Genomic DNA, 18,091 nt, shown 5'->3' with positions numbered 1-18,091 from the left:
TTTATTGTAGCAGAGAGCCCCATCTTTCTCCCGAGGTGTGGCTGCTGGGTGTGAAAGTGCAATCATGACCTTGTTGTTAGCAGCCGAATGCCTAGCCGAATGCCTAACCTGCAGCGCCACCAAGAATCCTCTACAACTCTATACAGGTACCCCAAACTCCAAACTCACCGGCATCGAGTCAGTGCCGACTCACAGCAACCCCACGGGACAGAGTAGAACCGGGCCTGTGGGTTTCCAAGACTGTAACTCTTCATGGGAGCACAAGGCCTCCTCTATGCGCCCGGTGGTTTCAAACTGCCAACCTTGCAGTTAACAACTCAACGAGGAACCACTATGCCACCAGGGCTACCCACAGATAGTCCCTTTCATTTTCAAGGTCAGAAGCAGTGGATCGAATCCTTTTCACGCTTGGGACCTATCTGACTTCCTTCCTCTCTGGAAATCACCAAAGAAAATACCTGGCTTCAAAGGCTCATGCGATTAGGTCAGGCCCACCTGGGTAACCTCCCTCCGTTAAGGTCAACTGATTAGTAACCTTAATCACTCTGAAAATTGCCTTTTTGCCCTGGTAAGGTTTAGAACTTAGCGTAACCCCAAAATGTGGCCTTTGCATTCATTCATTTCCTGGAGGGAGCATTGGTGGCGTAGTGGGCTATGCGTTGGCCTGCTAACCATGAAGGCTGGCAGTTCAAAGCCACCAGATGCTCCATGGGATAAAAAGGAGGCTTTCTGCTCCCATAAAGAGCTACAGTCTCAGAAACCCACAGGGGCGGTTCGACCCTGTCCTGTAGAGTCGCCATGCGTGTCTCAGAATTGACCGGGTGACAGTGAGTTTGGTTTTGTTTTTGGTTCTTGTTTCCTGAGCAACCATTCTAGACTCTGGGGGTTTCCAGAGTAATGGGTGCCTTTGTTACCTAAGAGGAGCCTGGGCGCGCTGTGGGCTAGGTGCTGGGCTGTGAACTTCAAGGTCAATGGCTCAAACCCACCAGGTGCTCATGGGAAAGAGGAGGCTCTCTGCTCCCGTCAAGATTTACAGCCTCGGAAACCTGAGATAGAGGGTCAGGATGGGTCAGATGGGCTCACTGGCAGTGGACTTAGTTTTTTCATTTCGGTTTGTTACCTGAGCCACACCTAGAGCCCTGATGGCGTAGTGGTTACTCATTGGGCCACTAGCCTCAAGGTCAGCAGTTCAAATCCATCAGCCGCTCCTCAGAAGAAAGATTAGGCTATCATTCCTATAAAGAGTAACGGCATTGGAAACCCATCAGGGCAATTCTGCCCTGTCCTGCAGAGGCCCTGTGGTCAGAATGGACTCAGTAGCAATGAGCTCTTTGAGGGTTCATGCTAGTAACGGTGGGTGGAGGCTGGATAAGCCAGTGGACCTCCACGTGGCCTATGATCTGCTGGCCTGGGGGTGAGGGGGTAAGGGGTAAAGGGGCCGGAAGGGCAGGTATGAGCCCATCAATCTTGGTGATGCCAGGAGACCTCTGTCAAGATCACAGAGCAAAGCCAATCACAGGGCTGGACTTGGGAGTTCTGAAACACCGCCCCCTCCTGCTTGGGCCCACCCCCTACCCAGGAAGCCCCAGCGTCCTCCAGCTCTGCCCTCTTCCCCCTCCCTCCCGTCCTCACTCAGGCAAGGGCAGGCCTGGGCACAGGGATGGCAGGGCTTGGCAGCTCCCCTGGCATTCCCTGGCCCACCTCCTGGCCACCCAGATGGTGCCCAGCCTGGAGGTGGCTCCAGGTTTGTCCCATCTGCAGATGGCCTGGTACATACAGAGGGAGGGGGAGGGGGCAGGGAAGGAAGGGGTGGGAGGCCCGGCTCACTGCCTTCACCCCAGCCCCTCTGGCTTGTCTGTGGGCTCCCCAGTCCTAAGCACACACCCAGGGGCTTCCTTGAAGCAAGAACCAGGTGGGGCTCCTCTCTGCCTCTCCCCCATGAGGGAGGGGGGCTCCAGTCCCTACGCTTCCCAAGAACCCAGGTGTCGGCAGTGAAAACCACGGTTGATGTTTTCTTAGCTGCAAGCCCTCCCTGTGCCAGCTCCTGCTTGCCCGGTCACCGTGAGCTGGTCTTGCTCACAGCCTCCCCTCCTGCGGCCGAGTCCTGGAGCAGATCAGGAGGCCCCCCCCCCCTTTTGTAGTCCAACTATACTAATACACCCTGCAAGGTCTTGGGTGCCCTTTCCTCCTGGGACACCACGGCAGGCAGGCAGCAGAAAGCAGCAGGGTCTCTGTAGACAGAGTGAGGGGCAGCGGTCAAAGGACCCAGCAGCCTTTTCTGAGATGGGACCGCAAAGACCAGCTGCTGACCAGCTCCTGGCCTGGAGCTGACCAGGGTCGGGCGGATCGTGTGTGCGCGCGCATGTCCTGGTGGGATGGCCCATCTCATAGCCAATGGAAACAACAATTGGCTCTAAACGCATTGTACCCCAGGCATCGGGTACATAATTATGGAGGGCAGGGACCCCTTACTGGGCAGGCACTGAGCTCGGTGCTGGGGCCTATCCTGAACAGGACGTCTCGACCGTGGCATGGTTTGGTGTGAGGCGTGTAGGAGACCTGCCACGCTGAACAGTCTGGGACAGACATGAGTGCTACAGGAAGCTGCTGGAGCACCGGGGGCTCGGCCGGAGGAGGGAGGGCAGAGGCAGGTGCTGCCAGCGCCCCGAGCAGTGCCAGGGCCTGGTCCGAAGCTCCCTCCTCTCTCCAAGGCACCAACCACACTCGGCGGATCCTGAAACAAAAACTCAATTCTTATTTATTTAGAAAAAGGACCAGTTCAATTACATTGGGGGTGAGGGTTCAGGGTGTTGGCTGGCTGAGGCCTAAGAGGGTCCCCTGCTCCTCGCCCTTGGTGGTCTCATGTGGCTCATGATCTTGTCCGTGTGGGGACCTGAGGAGGAGGGGAGGCTACCGCACCCTCTTGATTACCCCCTGGAGAGTGGGTCGCATGCAGGGGTGAGCCTCCAGGAACTGTCTCCGGAGGGCACCCCTGCCCTTAGGGTCTAGGACCTTGAAGGCTGCCTCAGAGTCGCTGCCATCCTTGGCCTTCGCTCCGAGCCTGGTCAGGAAGCCGTGGGGCTGGTGTTGTCATCCCAGTCTCCAGTTCTTCAGAGGCGGCAGGAGGGTGGGGATGGGAGAGGGGCCTGGACTGGGAGGGAGGTCCCCGGGCTAGAGCCAGGCTTCCTCTCTCTGTCGCTTCCGTCAGGTCTGATTTGACACGGACAGTTCTCAGAGGAGGGTTCCTGGGTAGCTCGCACGACGAACACTTTTGACGGAGCCCTGAGTCCACCCAGAGGCACCTGGAGGAAAGGCCTGGCGATCTCCGAGGGAAAAGAAATCAACCCTACGGAGCCCAGCTCTTAATGGGAGGCACCATGTGCCAGAGCTGAGTCAAAGGGCCCTGGAGTTCCAATCTGGAGAACTCACAGGAGCAGGTCTACCCTGTCCTAGAAGGTCACCATGAGCTGGATTTGATCGATGGACATGAGTTTGGTTGGTTGGTTGATCTTGTTTATATACAATGGAATACAGCCTGTCTCTGCTCTGGATTGCCCTGGGATCTGGGATTCTGCCTGAGCCCCCTGTCACACAGGCTGCGCACTCACCCATCTCCCAGCACCCCATCAGTAGTACTCTGCGGTCGCCCAAAACTGCCTCCTCTCCTGGGTCACCTCTCAGAAGTAGACCGCCCAGTCTTTCTTCCTGGTCTACCTTAGTCTGAAAGCACGCCTGAAGCCAGTACCCCAGGAATGACCCTGCTGGTGTTTGGGAGCCTAGTGGGGTAGCTTCCAGCATCACGGGTGCACATAAGCCCCCGAGGGACCGAGAGCTAGGTGGGGGGAGGGGTCCCGGGATTTGAAATGAGGAGGTAGAGGGGATGGTTCCAGCATGGGGAGTCTTCTTCAGGTTGTGACCACACCCCTCCTGGGAGGTGGGGCATCCACTGACCCAGTCGTGCTTCCTCTCCCGCTTTTGCCAAATCTGAATTAGCAAGGAGGGCGCAGGCAGAACCAGGCACCTGGAAAATCCAGCAGCCGCACCTGTGAACTCACCAGGACTTTGGGTCTTGGCAGGTGTGGCCTTGAAGTGGAGAGGGAAACTGAGGCTGCAGGGTGGCGGAGTTTTGACACCCAAGCCCTGTGATACAATTTCATACCAGCTCCCAGTAACCCAGGGGGGCTGGCCTTTAGCCTGCAGGATGGGAATGGCAGGGGACAGGGACACCAGGGCTTGGGGAGGGGTGGGGGCTTAGCCAGGGGGCTGAGAGGGAGTCCCTGGGTGGAGTTAAAGGTGAGTTCACCCAGGGGCACCACAGAAGAAAGGTGTGGTGGTGTCCTTCTGAGAAACCGGCCTTTGAGGGCTCCCGGGGGCACAGTTACACTCTGAGCCACCTGGCTGGCCAGCTGGCGACCTGGCACTGGTGGGGATTGGCCACTGACTTCCCAGACCAGCACTGTTACCCTGTAGCAAGGTTCTCTCTACCAGGTCCAGGCCAACTGAGTCCCAGTTCCCCTGGTTCCTCCCGCCTTGCTCCCAGTTCACCGGCATTCCCCAGTGTGTTTCCCCTGGCCTGTGTCGTCCACTGAGACCTGTCCACCTCACTTGTTACAGAGTGCTCCCTGACCTCCTGGGCCCTTGCCAGCCTTTCTGACCAGCCCACCTCTCCAACTTCATCTTCCATGACCCACAGCCCCTTCTCCCACCCACCACGCTCCAGCCAGTGGCCAGGAGGGTGTGTCCTCTTGGGGTTGGGGAGGACACAGGCTTTCGGAGGCAGCTCCACCCCCCACCTCTCAGGTGGCTCAGGCCCAGGAGTCTCAGCCTGTGGTTTCAGGTTCCAAACCAATCCTGGGAGCTGAGATTCTCAGAGATGCCAGACAGGGAGGGGGAACTGTCCGCATCCGATTGCAGGCGGTTTGCATGCAAGCACCTCCTTCCCGTCCAGATGCCCCCAGAAATACCATCAGACCACACAGTGCCCTCACTCCCTGGGAGAGGGGATGCTGGGAAAGGGACTTGGGTGTGGGGCCAGGACACAGAAAGTTCTAGAAACATGGCACCAATGACCGTTAGTCAGGGGAATCAAAGTAGATGACAACATGCATTGACCTGTGCAGCTCAGTGACAGGTAGTCCCTGGGTGGCATTCTGCTAGCCAGGGGAGCCCCCTGCCACAGTGTCAGCCCCCTGAGACCTCAGAGGGCATGCTGGGGCAGTCAACCTAGCTTCTGGACAAAGGGAAGCCTTCTTTGGATCCGACTGAGCTGCCCCATTCAACGTGGGAAGAAGAGAGGCAGGGGAGTGACCTGCCAACAGGACCAGGCCCTGTGTGCTGGCCCTTGGGGACAACCTGTGGGGTTACAAGGCCGAGTTGAGGGTTCCCAGGGGACCCAGTGAAGGAGGTAGATGCCCTCCTTACACAGCAGCAACAAACAAGCCAGTCAACGGCCCCCAGTGAGCTGACCACCCTGGAGAGGGCTCTATGGTTTCCACCCTCATGACATCAGTCTTGGGGGCACCGGGTGGGTAAGTGCTCAATCGCTAAGGGACAGACTGGCAGTGTGAACCTACCTAGGGGCTCAGTGTAGCAGTGGTTCCACCTGGGCCTGCTAACCACAAGGTCGGCAGTTCGAAACCAGCAGCCGATCCTCAGGAAGAAGGCAGGGCATTCTATTCTAAAGAGTGTCAGCATTGGAAACCCATGGGGACAGTTCTGCCTCATCCGAAAGGATCGCTGTGAGTCGGCCCCCACGGGTGGCAGTGTGTTCAGGGGTGTTTGGGGTGGGGAGCAGCTCAGAGGCACATCAACCTGGTGATCTGCCTCTGCAGAGGTGACAGCCCAGGTCACCCAATGGGCAGTGCTACACTGTTACGTGGGGGCTCCCTGAGTTGGAAGCCACTCCCCGACAGCCCCCAAAACAGCCAAGTCAAAATGCTGAGCCATTGGTCCCACGGACCACCCACCACCCAAGCCGCCGCCTGCGCTCCCTGAGGTGGGACCTGTGGAAGATGATGTCACGATCCCCTGGGAAGCCCTGTGTGCCCCTTCCTCCCCGAGGCCCCACCAGGCCCACCTTGGCTATCCTGCGGCTGGCGTCTGCTGTCTACGTGGAAACAAAGACCAAATCCCAGGGCCCATTGGTCCTCCAAGTTTGAGACACCTCCAGCCAGCTGGAGTGGGGTTCCCGGACCCGAAGCCCTTCCCGCCATGGACACTCTACCTTCTCCTGGCCTGGGGTCAGGCGCCAGGGCCCCCAACTGGAATAAGTGACGGAAGAGACTTCAAACCAGCTCTGCCCACCTCCCGTACCTTCTTGGCCTCCCCTCTCTTCATACTCCTGGGAGATGGGGTCATTGGGAGACAGCTGTCCTGAGTCTCGGGCAGAGGCCTCCTGCCACGTGCCAACACACATATCCCTCTGCCTAGAGCCCCTCCCCTTCCCCCTCACCTCCCTTGAGCCTCCTAACCACCCCCCCGCCCCCTCCAATCCCGTGTGGGGAAGCAAGGGCAGCTGCCCGGTTCATCTTGGCCCTGCCTGCCGGCTAAATATACATCTTGGTGGAGTGGAGTCCAGTAAGGAACCACGGCCACGGCTGCAGACCAGTTAACTCTTTCACCTCCAGCAGCCAGGAGAAAGGGTAGGCAGAGAGGAGACTGGCTGCCAGGGTAGGGGTGAGGGGTGCCTCCCCCCAGATTCACCAGGAGGGATTCGAGAGTCAGGCCCCTGGACTCTCCAGAGTTGGGAGAAAGCCACTGGTGCCCTCCCTCACTGCCCAGAAGGAGGAAACTGAGGCAAAGGAGGGCAGGCAGGCCAGTGGGTGGCTCACATCCCAGCGTCCCGGGGCTGAGTCAGTTCCTAACCCACTTCCCCCAGAATGCACTGAGCACATGCTCCTGCTGCTGCTCTTCTTTCACCCAGAGGCTGAGGCTGGCCTGGCAGGCCGCCCACCTGCTCCCCAGGCCGGCTTTTCTTCCAGGCTTCCTCAATAGAAGGGTGAAGGCAGAAGACAGGAGCTGGCGTCTCAGGTCTGGGAGGGCTCCCCACCCCCTCTTCTCCTATCGGGGGAGTCATCACCTCTGTCTACACCCTCCTGCCTCTGCCCAGGGGTCTCAGAGGCCCATCATGTGCTGGAAAGAGTGGAGGCTGCGGACAGAGAATACAGTGTAGAAATAGGGGGTAGACAGGGAACAATAGCCCACTATGTGCAAGGGGGGACGACTCAGCAGGAGCTCTGACCCCAAAACAGGTAGCCAGTGAGGGAAGGAGCTCATTCTGGGGACTGTCTGCATTCAGGATCTCTGTCATCCTAGGTGCCCACTACTCTGGGTGCCCACCACCCTGGGTGCCCTCCTTCCTGGGCCCTTGCCCATCTCTGATCTTAACTCATCGTGGGTTTAGCTGTGTCCCTTCCCCCAGCCCCCAGCCCCCAGCCCCCAGCCCAGCTCCCTCCACTGAAGCCCTGGCCAAAGCTCAGGTCCCCTGGAGCTCTGGATGCCCAGCACTGCCATGGACGGGGCCTCCTGCATGCCAAGGGCGGGTCCCGATAGCCTCCCCTGTACCCAGGCGGGCCCAGCTCCCCAGAGCGGAGGAGAAGCCTGGGAGGGGCAGGCTGGAGCTGCCAGTGCAGTGGGGGCAGGACCGAGCAATGAAAGGGCCCTTCACACCACAGTGTCCCACACCGGAAACCTGTCAGCCCCCAGCTCTCTGGGAGGCTGCAGCCACCTGTGGGCCCTGAGCGCTGGCCAACCCAGCGGCATGAGGGCTGGGGCGTGACTGGTGGGGACGGAAAGAGCCAAGCCCCACTGGGCTGAGGCTTTGCAGGAAGCCGCCCGCCAGCTCGTCTGTCCGCCCAGCCAGTCCTGCAGCACCCTCTGCTGTCGGGGCCTGCAGGGACAGGTCAGGAGTTGGCCGCAGGACGGGTGGAGCCCACTCCCATCTACCCACCCCTCATTAAAAAGAGGGAAGCCGGCCTCGATGCCAAAGGCAGTCCATGGGGCCTGCCAGCACCTCTAGACGCCAGAGCTCAGTGTTTCCACTGGAGCAGAGGCCTCACTCTCTGAGAGGCCCCGCCCCTGGCCCTCCAGAAGCATTTTCTCCCTGCTCCTGTTGTGACCACCCTCCCTCACCCCTGTCCCTGGACCTAGGCACGGAGACAGGGAGGGCACCCTGCCAGGGGAAGCCCCCATTTCTGGTAGTGAATTCCTGAAAATGGCCCTTGAGCAGGAAGTGAGCAACTGTGAGCCCCTTTCATTCAGCCCGCTTGCCCTGCACCCCGCCCCCCCAACCCCTCTTCCCCAAATAAAAAAGACCCAGGGCCAGGAATCATGAAGGCCTTTGAAGGGGAAAATTCAAATCTGGGCGAACAGGAAGCCAGAGGCGTGAGGCAGGGAGAAGGGAGGAAGTGAGAAATCTGTGCTGATAAGAGGCCTTTGGGAAGCATCCTGATCAGAAGGGGGGGCAATGTGGAACAGCATTGCACAGGGTCACGGAATCCAGATGGCTGGAGCCACCGAGGCTGCAGAATCCCAGAACGACTGCCCCAAGATCGTCTTTCCACTTGAACCCATAAACCCAAAGCCTCTTTCAAAGTGGCCTTTAAAGCAAACCATAATTCAGATTATCAGCAGAGTGCTTGCGCTGAAATGGGGTTCTTTCTGAAACGGAACTCTCCGTACAGGATCGAATTGACACAGCAACTTGAAAGGTCTGATGGGAACAGGGGGAAGTGGTGAGTTTATGTGAATGGGGGAGCAACAGCCCAGGAGAGGGGGTTTGTCCTACTTGAAGAATGACATCAAGCCACGGAGTTGCTTACGCAGAAAGTGCTGATGGGGTGCGTGTCCGGTGGGGTTCGTTTCCAACCACAGTAACACCGTTGGTTTTGGTTTTTACAACGGGGCTGGGGAGGGCCGGGGGGCACCTGTCCCAATGCTGAAAACCTGCGCAGAGTCAGAAAATCACGCTGGCGGCAGGTCCAGTGCATGGGAACCGGAGTGGCCTCTGGGGCAACAGAACACAGCCCTTCTGCCTGAGAATAAACCGGGGAGATAAGCGGAGAGATGGGGGCTAACGGCCCTGACCCTGATTAAGAAAGAGGGTCTCGGCTGAAAGTGAATCTCAGGGTGGAATTTAAAAGCCTTGCTGGTGCTGGGGTATCAGTACTGGGCTGCTAGCTGCAAGGTCGGGAGTTCAGAGTCACCAGTCGCCCTCTCGGGGGAGGCCGTCTGTCCTGTGAAGAGTCGCAGTCTCAGAAACTCGTACGCACATCTCTTTGGTCTGGAGAAAGAGATGGGATGGACTTAGACCGTGGCTACCACAGTGGGCCCCACCGTAAGAGCGATTACGAGGACGACGCAGGACCGGGCAGTGTTTGGGTCGGCTGCACGTGGGGTCACTGTGAGTCAGATCGACTCGATGGCCCCTGACCACCACCACCACCACCACCACCATGAGGGCCTGCTGGCAGTGGGTAACGTGGAGGAGACTAGAGGACTTTCATAGCAGAGCCATACAGGATCGGGAGTGTATTGCCTCCAGGTTTCGGAGACCAGAAGCACACACCCAGGGTGTCGGCAGGGTCAGTCTCGCTCCAAAGGCTCTCAGAACTGTGGTTCCTCGTCTCTTTCAGCTTCAGGTGGCCGCAGGCCTTCCTCAGCTCCTGTAGCATCCCCCCCGCCCCCACAACCTCTCACCCCAACCTCTGCCTCCCCCTGGATGGGGGGCATCTTCCTGAGACCCGAATGGGCAGATTCCTGCTGCCCGTCACCGCTGAGCAGGGAGGGAGCCTCCTCACAAGCAATTTATTCAGCTGCCGGCAGTGCTCAGAGCAGGTGCAGGCGCTACTAAACCACCTTAGCCTCACTCATCTCAAGTGGGCGGGGCTTATAGTGTGGAGGGGCAGAGTGGAAATGCTAAGGGGCTGATGTCTTCTTCTGTGTCGGGGTGAGGCCCAGCTGTCCCGCACCGCAGAAGTACTTGGTGCTTGTTCTTCCTGCTGACCCTAGACCCCACCCCAGAATGCAGAGGTCTGCTTTAGGGCCCAGATGATCGACTGAGGTCACTGTGTGTCTGAGGACACCCCCCACCCCCAAAGGCTTTCTATGAGCCAGCGAGACTGTGTGGCTAATGTGCTCCCCTCCGTGTCCCTGGTTAATTTTAAGACAAGGCAAGTGAGTGCAGTTAGTCAGGGGGGCATCCTGGCAGACCCCTCTGCATCCCCTGTGCCTCTTCCCCTTTTATAAGACATCTGTCATGTTGGGTAGGGCCCGCCTGCCCTCATTATGGCCTCGTCTTATGTCTTATCTGATTACATCTGCGAAGGCCCGGCTTGCAAATGAGGTCGTTGCCACAGGTAGTGGGGCTAAAGGCCCATGAAGGACGCAATTCTATCTAGAAGGAGGATTTCCTATAAAGTCAAAAGAAAGGTTACTTTCGTTTAAAAAAACAACCGAGACACAGCCAGGTGGGCATTTCTCTTAACGGTGACATCCAGTATGTCCAGCGATCCCCAAACAATCTGCCAACCAACTTTCAGAGCAGCAAAAATCCACAGTAACAATCAAATGGACAACAAAACCCAGAAAGGGTAAGGAAGAAGTGGATGGCGCTTCAAATATCCTTGTCCAATGCTGACCAAAGGTTCATGGCCCAAAGTCCTATCAGTTGACAAGGTGGACCCCACCTAAGGAGAAACTTAAAATTTCAAAAAAGGAGTTCTTTGAACTATGATGTTTCTGTGAATGGGCCTGAGAAGGAGACAAGGGTCAAGCCAAACCGCTGTAGAGGCTCTCGCCTCTCGAGCCAGAGTTTCATGATGCCAGTCAGTCCATAGAGGAAACAGTAAGTGGGGTTTAATAAAGGCCTTCATGGGTATCCTTCATCCCTTCCATCATCCCTCCACCCATCCCTCCTTCCTTCGACCCATCCATCCATCCTTCGACCCATCCATCCTTCTGTCCATCCTTCGACCCATCCATCCATCTATCCATCCTTCGACCCATCCATCCTTCTGTCCATCCACCAACCCATCCATCCACCAACCCATCCATCCACCACTCCATTCACCCATCCTCTCTCCTCTCCCTCCATGAAAACAATGGAGTCTTCATTCTTAGAAAGATGGCTGCCTGTGAACCACGGTATTGGCAAAGAATAGTGCATACGTGGCCAGAAGACCCGTCTTGGAATAAGGGCAGCCAGAACGCTCCTTAGAAGGGAACATGAAGAGTCTTCGCCACACATAATCTGGACGCGTTATTAGGAAGGACCAGTTCCTGGAGGAGGGCGCCCTGTTGGTCAGGTAGAAGGTCATCAGCACAGAAGAGGGCCCTCGAAGACATGGATCGACCCCTGGCTGCTGCAGTAGTGGACTCCGACTTGTCAGGACTGGGAGGAGGGCGCAGGGCCAGGCTTGGATTCTGTCCGTGGTTCACTGCGTTGTGTTGTGAAGAGCCACACTCTACTGGGCAGCACCCAACAACAATCTAAGTAACCCCGAGTCAGTGCAGCTCAGATGGTGCCACCCAATGGGTCTGTGGCGAACTGCGGGGAAATCTGTCCGTTTCCAGAGCTTTCTGGGGTTTGGAATTGTGGGTAGAAGATTGGAAACCACCTGCTTTGATCTCATTGCAGGCTTGGCTGCGACTCCCTGGCCAGGCAGCACAGCTCTGAGGAGAAGCAGAGGCAAGGGGAGAAAGCCAGTTTGCACTAACTGTAGCAGCCCTGGTGGCATCATGGGGCTTCTAGCTATAAGTTCAGTGGTTTGAAACCACCAGCTGCTCCTCGAGAGAAAAATGAAGCTTTCTACTCCGTTTTTTGTTTTTAATTTTAAAGAAAGGTTACAGTCTGGGAAACCCACAGGGGCAATTCAACCCTGTCTTATAGGGTTGCTATGAATCAATCGACTTGATGGCAGTGAGTTTGGTGTGGTGTTCGGTACACCTGGTGAGCTTAGGGCACTTGGCCCATTGTCACCCATTAAGAGATTGGTGCAGATGGCGGCCAGGCCAGGCCTTCAGATTTAGGGCAAATGTCAGCTCAGCCGGCTGAAAGCAGAAAGCAGCCTGTCCAGGTAGCTAATGTGTTTACTCAGTGGCAGGAGCCTGTGGGCCGGGAGCCTGTGGGCGTCCCATCTGCTAATACCTCCCAGCTGCCTCTGGGCTGGCAGCGTGAAAGGCAGAGGGGCCCTGGAGGAGGGGCCGGGGCAGGGCAGAGGCTGATTTTCACAGGGAGTGGGTTCACAGGGGTCAGCCAGAGGTTTCAGGGTCCCCCTCCCGCCAGGAAGGACACAACAGAGCCCTCCCTTCCCGAGCCGCTGGCGCCTGGACTAAGAGGCGATTTCCTCTCTGGGCAGGCTGGGGCTGCACAGCCTGTGGCCGCTCCAGCCAGGGCTCCTGACCGGCAGGCTTGAGACTCAAGGGCTTACTTCTCCCCTGGACTGAGAACATCCAATCTACTGTAAAGCCAATCCTTCCGGACATGTTCTGGACATTTCTGTTCCCTAAGCAGACTGCCAACTGCTCAGGACATTTTTTGTCCTCCCAGCCCAGAAACACCGCAGGCCCTACGGGTAGCTGCCTTTGCTTTCCACGTTACCACTGGGAACCTAAGACATGATCATTTCAAGGACTAGAAGTGGACCCTGACTCATTCATCCTATCCATCCTCCACCCATCCATCTACTCATTCATCTTCCACCTATCCATTCATCCTTCCATCCACTCATCCATCCTTCCTGTCATCCACCCATCTTTCCATCCATCCATCCATCCATCCATCCATCCATCCACCCACTCACCATTTATTCAACCAGCACTAATTTGCCATCCAGATTGCGCCAGGTGACTATCTCTTCCAAAGGAATGTCCAGATGCCACGAGCTCATACCTGGCAGAGCCCTCTCCCCTCCAGGCAGCAGGAACTGCTGACGAAGCTGATGTGAGGGTGGGAGTTGTGCCCCACCTTACACTCTGAGAGCCACCCACTAGGAGAGGATCTTCTGTCCCCACTCCCAGAGGGGGAAGCAGGGAGTCAAGGATGCTACAGCCTGGGCCCCCACGCTCCCTGGCTGGACCCCTCCTTTACAATTCTGCCCCTTTGGGGAGGCCTAGGGGCTTCAGCACAGGCCCCGCCACCACATGCTCGAGCCGTGACCGCAGGGTGCAGGGCAGACGGGCATCCCGGATGACCTCTCGCACAGCGCCCCGGAAAGTCTTGCTCACAAAGCAGTAGAGGCCAAAGTTGACCGCCGTGTTGAGCATGGCCGCCATGTTGGCCACATCTAAGGCCAGGTGGACTCTCCAGTCATGGTGCACAGGGGCCACGTACAGGTGGTAGAGCATGACGAAGATCCGGGGCGCCCACAGGAGCGCAAAGACCGTGGTGACCCCCAGGAGAAGGGCTGTGCTCTTGCCCATGGGGGGCCGCAGCGTGCCCTGCCCCCTCTGCTGGAGCCGGCAGACAATGGCCACGTTGGCGACCAGGAAGATCCCGCACGGGATGAAGTAGACTGTGAGGCAGTGGGCCCACTTGAGGACCTTGTCCAGCGTGCTGGGAGGGTCCACGTCCCTCCATACGTCCAGCCACCAGTAGAAAGGGATGCCGGTCAGCAGGGCGACACCAAGCACCACAGCGATGGCTCGGCGGGTCCGGCCGGGGGACGAGGCAGCCCGGTGGTGCAGGGGCCGGCACAGGGCGCTGTAGCGGTCCAGCGTGAACAGGACGGCCAGCCAGACAGAGGCGTGATTGGCAGCGAACTCCAGGATGTTGGCTGTGCGCACCACGGCCTGGGGCACCTCGCGGGCCAGCACGGCACCCTGCAGCAGGAAGCCCACAAACACGATGACCACCTGGGTGACGATGTCCGAGGCCGTGAGCGCCAGAAGGTAGTAGTAGGAGGGCTTCCGGGTCCTGGCGGCGAGGCGGGCCAGGGCCACTGCGGTCAGGAGGTTGACTGGTGGGGGGGGGGGGGCGGCCACAGAGGGGAGAGGGCAGAAGCATCAGAGGGGTGCTCAGATTGGCTTTCCCGCCTGTCTGTGTGGGACACGGCACTGGTCTCTCCAGTCCTTGTTTTGGACCTTTCTTGAAGAAACCCACATTGTCGTCAAGGCTGGCCTGACACCCCCCCCCCACCCTGGCCCTGTCCCCCACACCACTCAGGTCACTGACTCTACATCAGGCGAGGCCTCCAGGCAGCCTCGGGAGCCCCCTGGCACTGGCATTCCCTTTCTGGCCCTGTGCAGCCACGAAGCACGGGGCCGCTAAGCAAAAGGTTAGTGGTTCGAGCCTACCAAGGCGCTCTGTGGGGGAAGACGGCTTCTGCCAGATCCACCTCCTTGGAGACCCTCCGAGCTGCCCTCCTCTGTTCTAGTGACTCAGATCTCACCCGAGGGCACGGCCCCCAAACCACAGCATGCTCTCCAGGGGGGGGGGTCACACACTGCCACCTCAAAGTGACCCTACAGGACAGGGCAGACCTGCCCCCGGTGAGTTTCCGGGCCTGAAACTCTTGACTTGAGTCGAAAGCCCCGTCTGTCTCCCGCTGAGCAGCTGGTAGTGGTTTTGAACTGATGACCTTGAGGTTAGCCGCCCAGTGCATAGCCACTATGATGCCAGGGCTCCTGAGGGACTTCCTACGGGGTGCAGATGGTTGTGGCTGCTAACTGAAGAGCACCTCAGAAGGAAGGCCCACGATCTCCTTCCCTATGGATCCTGGTTCCATTCAGACCCACAGGGGTTCCCCTTGGGTTGGGAACAAGCTGATGGCAGCTGGGGCTGTGTCCTCTCCAATGGGGGCTCTCCCTAGGCGGGGAGGGGGCTTTCCAACTGGACTGGGGAAACCTCAGACTGAGACTGTTTCTGCTTTCCTGTATCCACAGTCCCACACCCACCCAAGCTTTGCTCTCTGGGGACGCTAGCTCAGGATGGTGGTGGAGAGTTGACCATCTGGGTCCAGCTGGAGCTGTCTGATGGCCTCAGTCCCCTGGGCGAGAGGCCATAGCTGGCATGTGCTGGCCTGCGGGCTGTACCCTGGGGAAAGCTTGAGTTGGCTCGAGAACCCAAATCCTAGCCCCCCACTTCTATTCCCTTCTATGCTTTGCTCCCCAACAAGGGGAGCCCCGAGGCCCACGCTCCTGAGCCTCAGGGGCCAGCACAAAGCCAGTCCCGTGGGCCCAAGCCTCCAGCCCCCAGTTCCCCACTCACCTGGCAGCCCCAGGCTCAGCAGGACGCTGTAATAGATGACAGGGATGACACCAGCCACACATGGTGACCTGTTAGGGACCTCTGGCCAGGGACCTTCAAACTCTGGGTTTGGCCCACTGCCATTGGGCGTGGGCAGCAGCATCATTTGTGGCTGGCCAGCTAGGAGGGGTGGAAGGGCAGGGTTAGAGAGCTTGGCCCGTCTCCATTCTGGCCTGTGACAGTCCTACCCTGACCCAGAATCCTGCTGTTCCCTCTGCTCAGTGCAGACCCCCAACCAGACCCAGCCGAGTGGCAACACCATGGACAGGTGTGCTGAGTTCCGCCACCTCCCCTCACCATGGCTCTCTGGCTGCAGGGTCTCATGCTCCAGAGGGACCCCTTCTTGCCTGGAGGGGCTGCACATCAGGGACACAGGGCCACTTGTGATATGCAGGTTCCTGGGCCTCCCGCCAAGCAGTCTGGCCAGACTGGCACCTGTGTTTGTACCAGAGGACTCTGACACCTGCGATGGCCCCACTGTTGGGCTCCACTCATCCAAGGAGAGAGCGTTTCTGGGGTCCCCTCCATGCTAAGCCCGGGAGCACCCCTCTTTCACGGATGCACAACCGCAGCCGGGTAGGTCCTCGGAGGAGCAAACGGCCAAAAGCTCGCTCATAACCTGGTGGTATGAGACTACCTGAGGTGCCTCGGAAGTAAGGTCTGGTGATCTGCTTCCCAAATCTCAGCCAATGAAAGCCTCCAGAGCACCCACAGCCATCCACCCCCCCCCCATGTCCACCCCCACAGGTCCTTGCAGCTGGGGACTGGGGCAGGAGAGCAGCCCCAACCCGGCCCCACGGCTTGGACAGGGAGCCTCTTAATAAGTTCTACATTCTGGCTAGCGGTTCCAGGGGACGAGAGGCCTGACGGTCCCCCGTACAGGGGACAGCCCAGGAGACCCTGGGGGACAGGGCTGCCCTGTCACATGGTGTCTCTGTGAGTGGGAAAGGGCCCCCCCATGATGCCCCCCCCACAGCGGCAGCAACACTCCCCAGCTTCTGCTTCCTGATAAAGCCCCCTCCCGGGAAAACCCCTCCGACTTGCTACCGCCCTCCACCATCAGCTACCTTACCTGTCTCTTGGCCCTCCAGCCCCACGCTCCTGGGTCACCTGTGGCTTTTTCTGGGAGGCCCTGCACCTCCCTCCCAGCATCGCCCGGTGCCTGCACCCTGGCGGTTGTCACCCCAAGAGGCTCCCCACGCACTGAGTCTGTGTGCTGTGAGGGGTGGGGGTGGGGGGCTGGTGGGGAGGAGGGAGAGGGAGGAAGGAAAGGGTGGGACCCAGGCTGGAAAATTAGCCTATGAGAGATGAAGCCTGGGGCCGGAGGTGGGGGTGGGGGGTGGGGCTCAGGGGAAGCAGAGGGATCCAGAGCAGATGTCTGCTTTTGAGAGGAGCAGCGAGGTGAAGGACATGATGGGGCTCTGGGTGGGCTGCCTCATGTGTAGGGCACTCTGGGGACTGGCTTGGGCTCGGTGGTGGCCACACCTGGAGACAAGGACATCTTGGGGGAGAGGAAATCTGGAATGAGGGCATCTGGGGTGAGGGCTAGGGGGTCGTGAGGCTCCCTGGGGTGTGGACACCTGGGAGCAAGGATGCCTAGGGCCAAGGGCTTAGCTGGGGCAGCCAAGCTTGGGGCCAGGGCTTGGGGAAGGGCAGGGGGTGGGTGGGGGCGGGTGCGGAACGACTGAAGGCAAGGGTAGAGGCCTTACTGGAGGAGAGAGGGTTAGGGACGTTCTCTGGAGGACTCAGATCTGGGCCAGGCTTGCTGGGTTTCATCCTGCCGGCCTGGGCGGGAGGCATTGGGCAGTGGTGGTGGTGAACGGTGGGTGTATGGGGTGGGGGGGAGTGGGGTGGGTGGCAGGCTCTGGGGAAAGGCTGGTCAGGCGTGCGGCCGGGCAAGCTGTTGTTTTTCTGCTCCGGTGAAACGGAACATCCTCAGGAATATTAGTCCCTGGCAAACAAACACCAGCCCGTGCAGGGACCTCTGCTCTGCACCCCGCTCCCATCTCCCTGGGTGGGGGAAGGCGAGCCAGGCACCCACAGCGTGTGGCCAAGGCTGATGAGGGGGCAAAGATAAGACCTGGAATGGAGTCCAGGGGCCTCCCTCCCTCCTGAAGCCCAGCGGTGAGGTCTTCCTGGCTCCCTAACTTAGAGCCACAAGTGGGGCAGTGGGAAGTGGGGTGTTTAATCCCTGTGTTCCTATTTACACTCCCACCCTGGAGGGGTGTTCCCAGCTGAGGCCTTGCTGCCCCCCAGTGGCCATGCCCAGACAACGCTGCCTTTGGCCAATCCTTCCAGATGGGACTGAAGAACAGGAGGCAGGTTCTCCTTGCTCAGGACACTTCCCCTGGGGGTGCCCAGGACCCCAGCCCCCAAAGCACAGGCATCACGGAGAGCCCCCATGTGGTCTCTTCACTGAAAGACAAGACTTTTTCCTTTTTCTTTTTCCATCACCATGGAGTGACCGCCAAGTCCGCGTGAGCCCGTATGTTTGCAGGGGAGAAATACCCCAGAGGCTCACCCGGCCTGATGGTCAGGCCTTTCCTCCACGCCACCCCTGGGTGCGCTCATACCGCCAAACTTGGCTTGGTTCCCAAACTCCAAACTCACCACCGAGGAGTCGATTCTGACACGCAGCGACCCCGATGGGGGAGTGAGCTAGCTGCGTACGAACAACAGCAGTTTGAAGTCACCAGCCGCTCCCTGGGAGAGAGATGACAACGTCTACACACGTTAGGATGTAAAGTCCTGGTCGTTCCATCCTGGCCTATGTGGTCACTCTGAGTGGGAGTGACTCAAGGGAATGTGAGTTTTGTTAGTAAAAAAAAAGAAAAACCAACTCACTCT

At 58.7% G+C, this 18,091-nt stretch overlaps 1 protein-coding gene across 1 annotated transcript; it reads right to left on the bottom strand.

The window, feature by feature from the left end:
* Positions 1-13,083: 13,083 nt before the first annotated feature.
* Positions 13,084-16,396, bottom strand: GPR142 (G protein-coupled receptor 142). The gene is given in 4 exon segments (XM_075559436.1): positions 13,084-13,955; positions 15,206-15,364; positions 16,317-16,345; positions 16,347-16,396. Coding segments are annotated over 4 exon segments (1,110 nt in total).
* Between the last annotated feature and the right edge of the window lie 1,695 nt (positions 16,397-18,091).

The sequence above is a fragment of the Tenrec ecaudatus genome, chromosome 10, assembly GCF_050624435.1.
Source record: "Tenrec ecaudatus isolate mTenEca1 chromosome 10, mTenEca1.hap1, whole genome shotgun sequence".
Lineage (NCBI taxonomy): Eukaryota > Metazoa > Chordata > Mammalia > Afrosoricida > Tenrecidae > Tenrec > Tenrec ecaudatus.
Note: the sequence above shows the minus strand (reverse complement) of the source record. Positions and strands in the feature narration are given on the sequence as shown.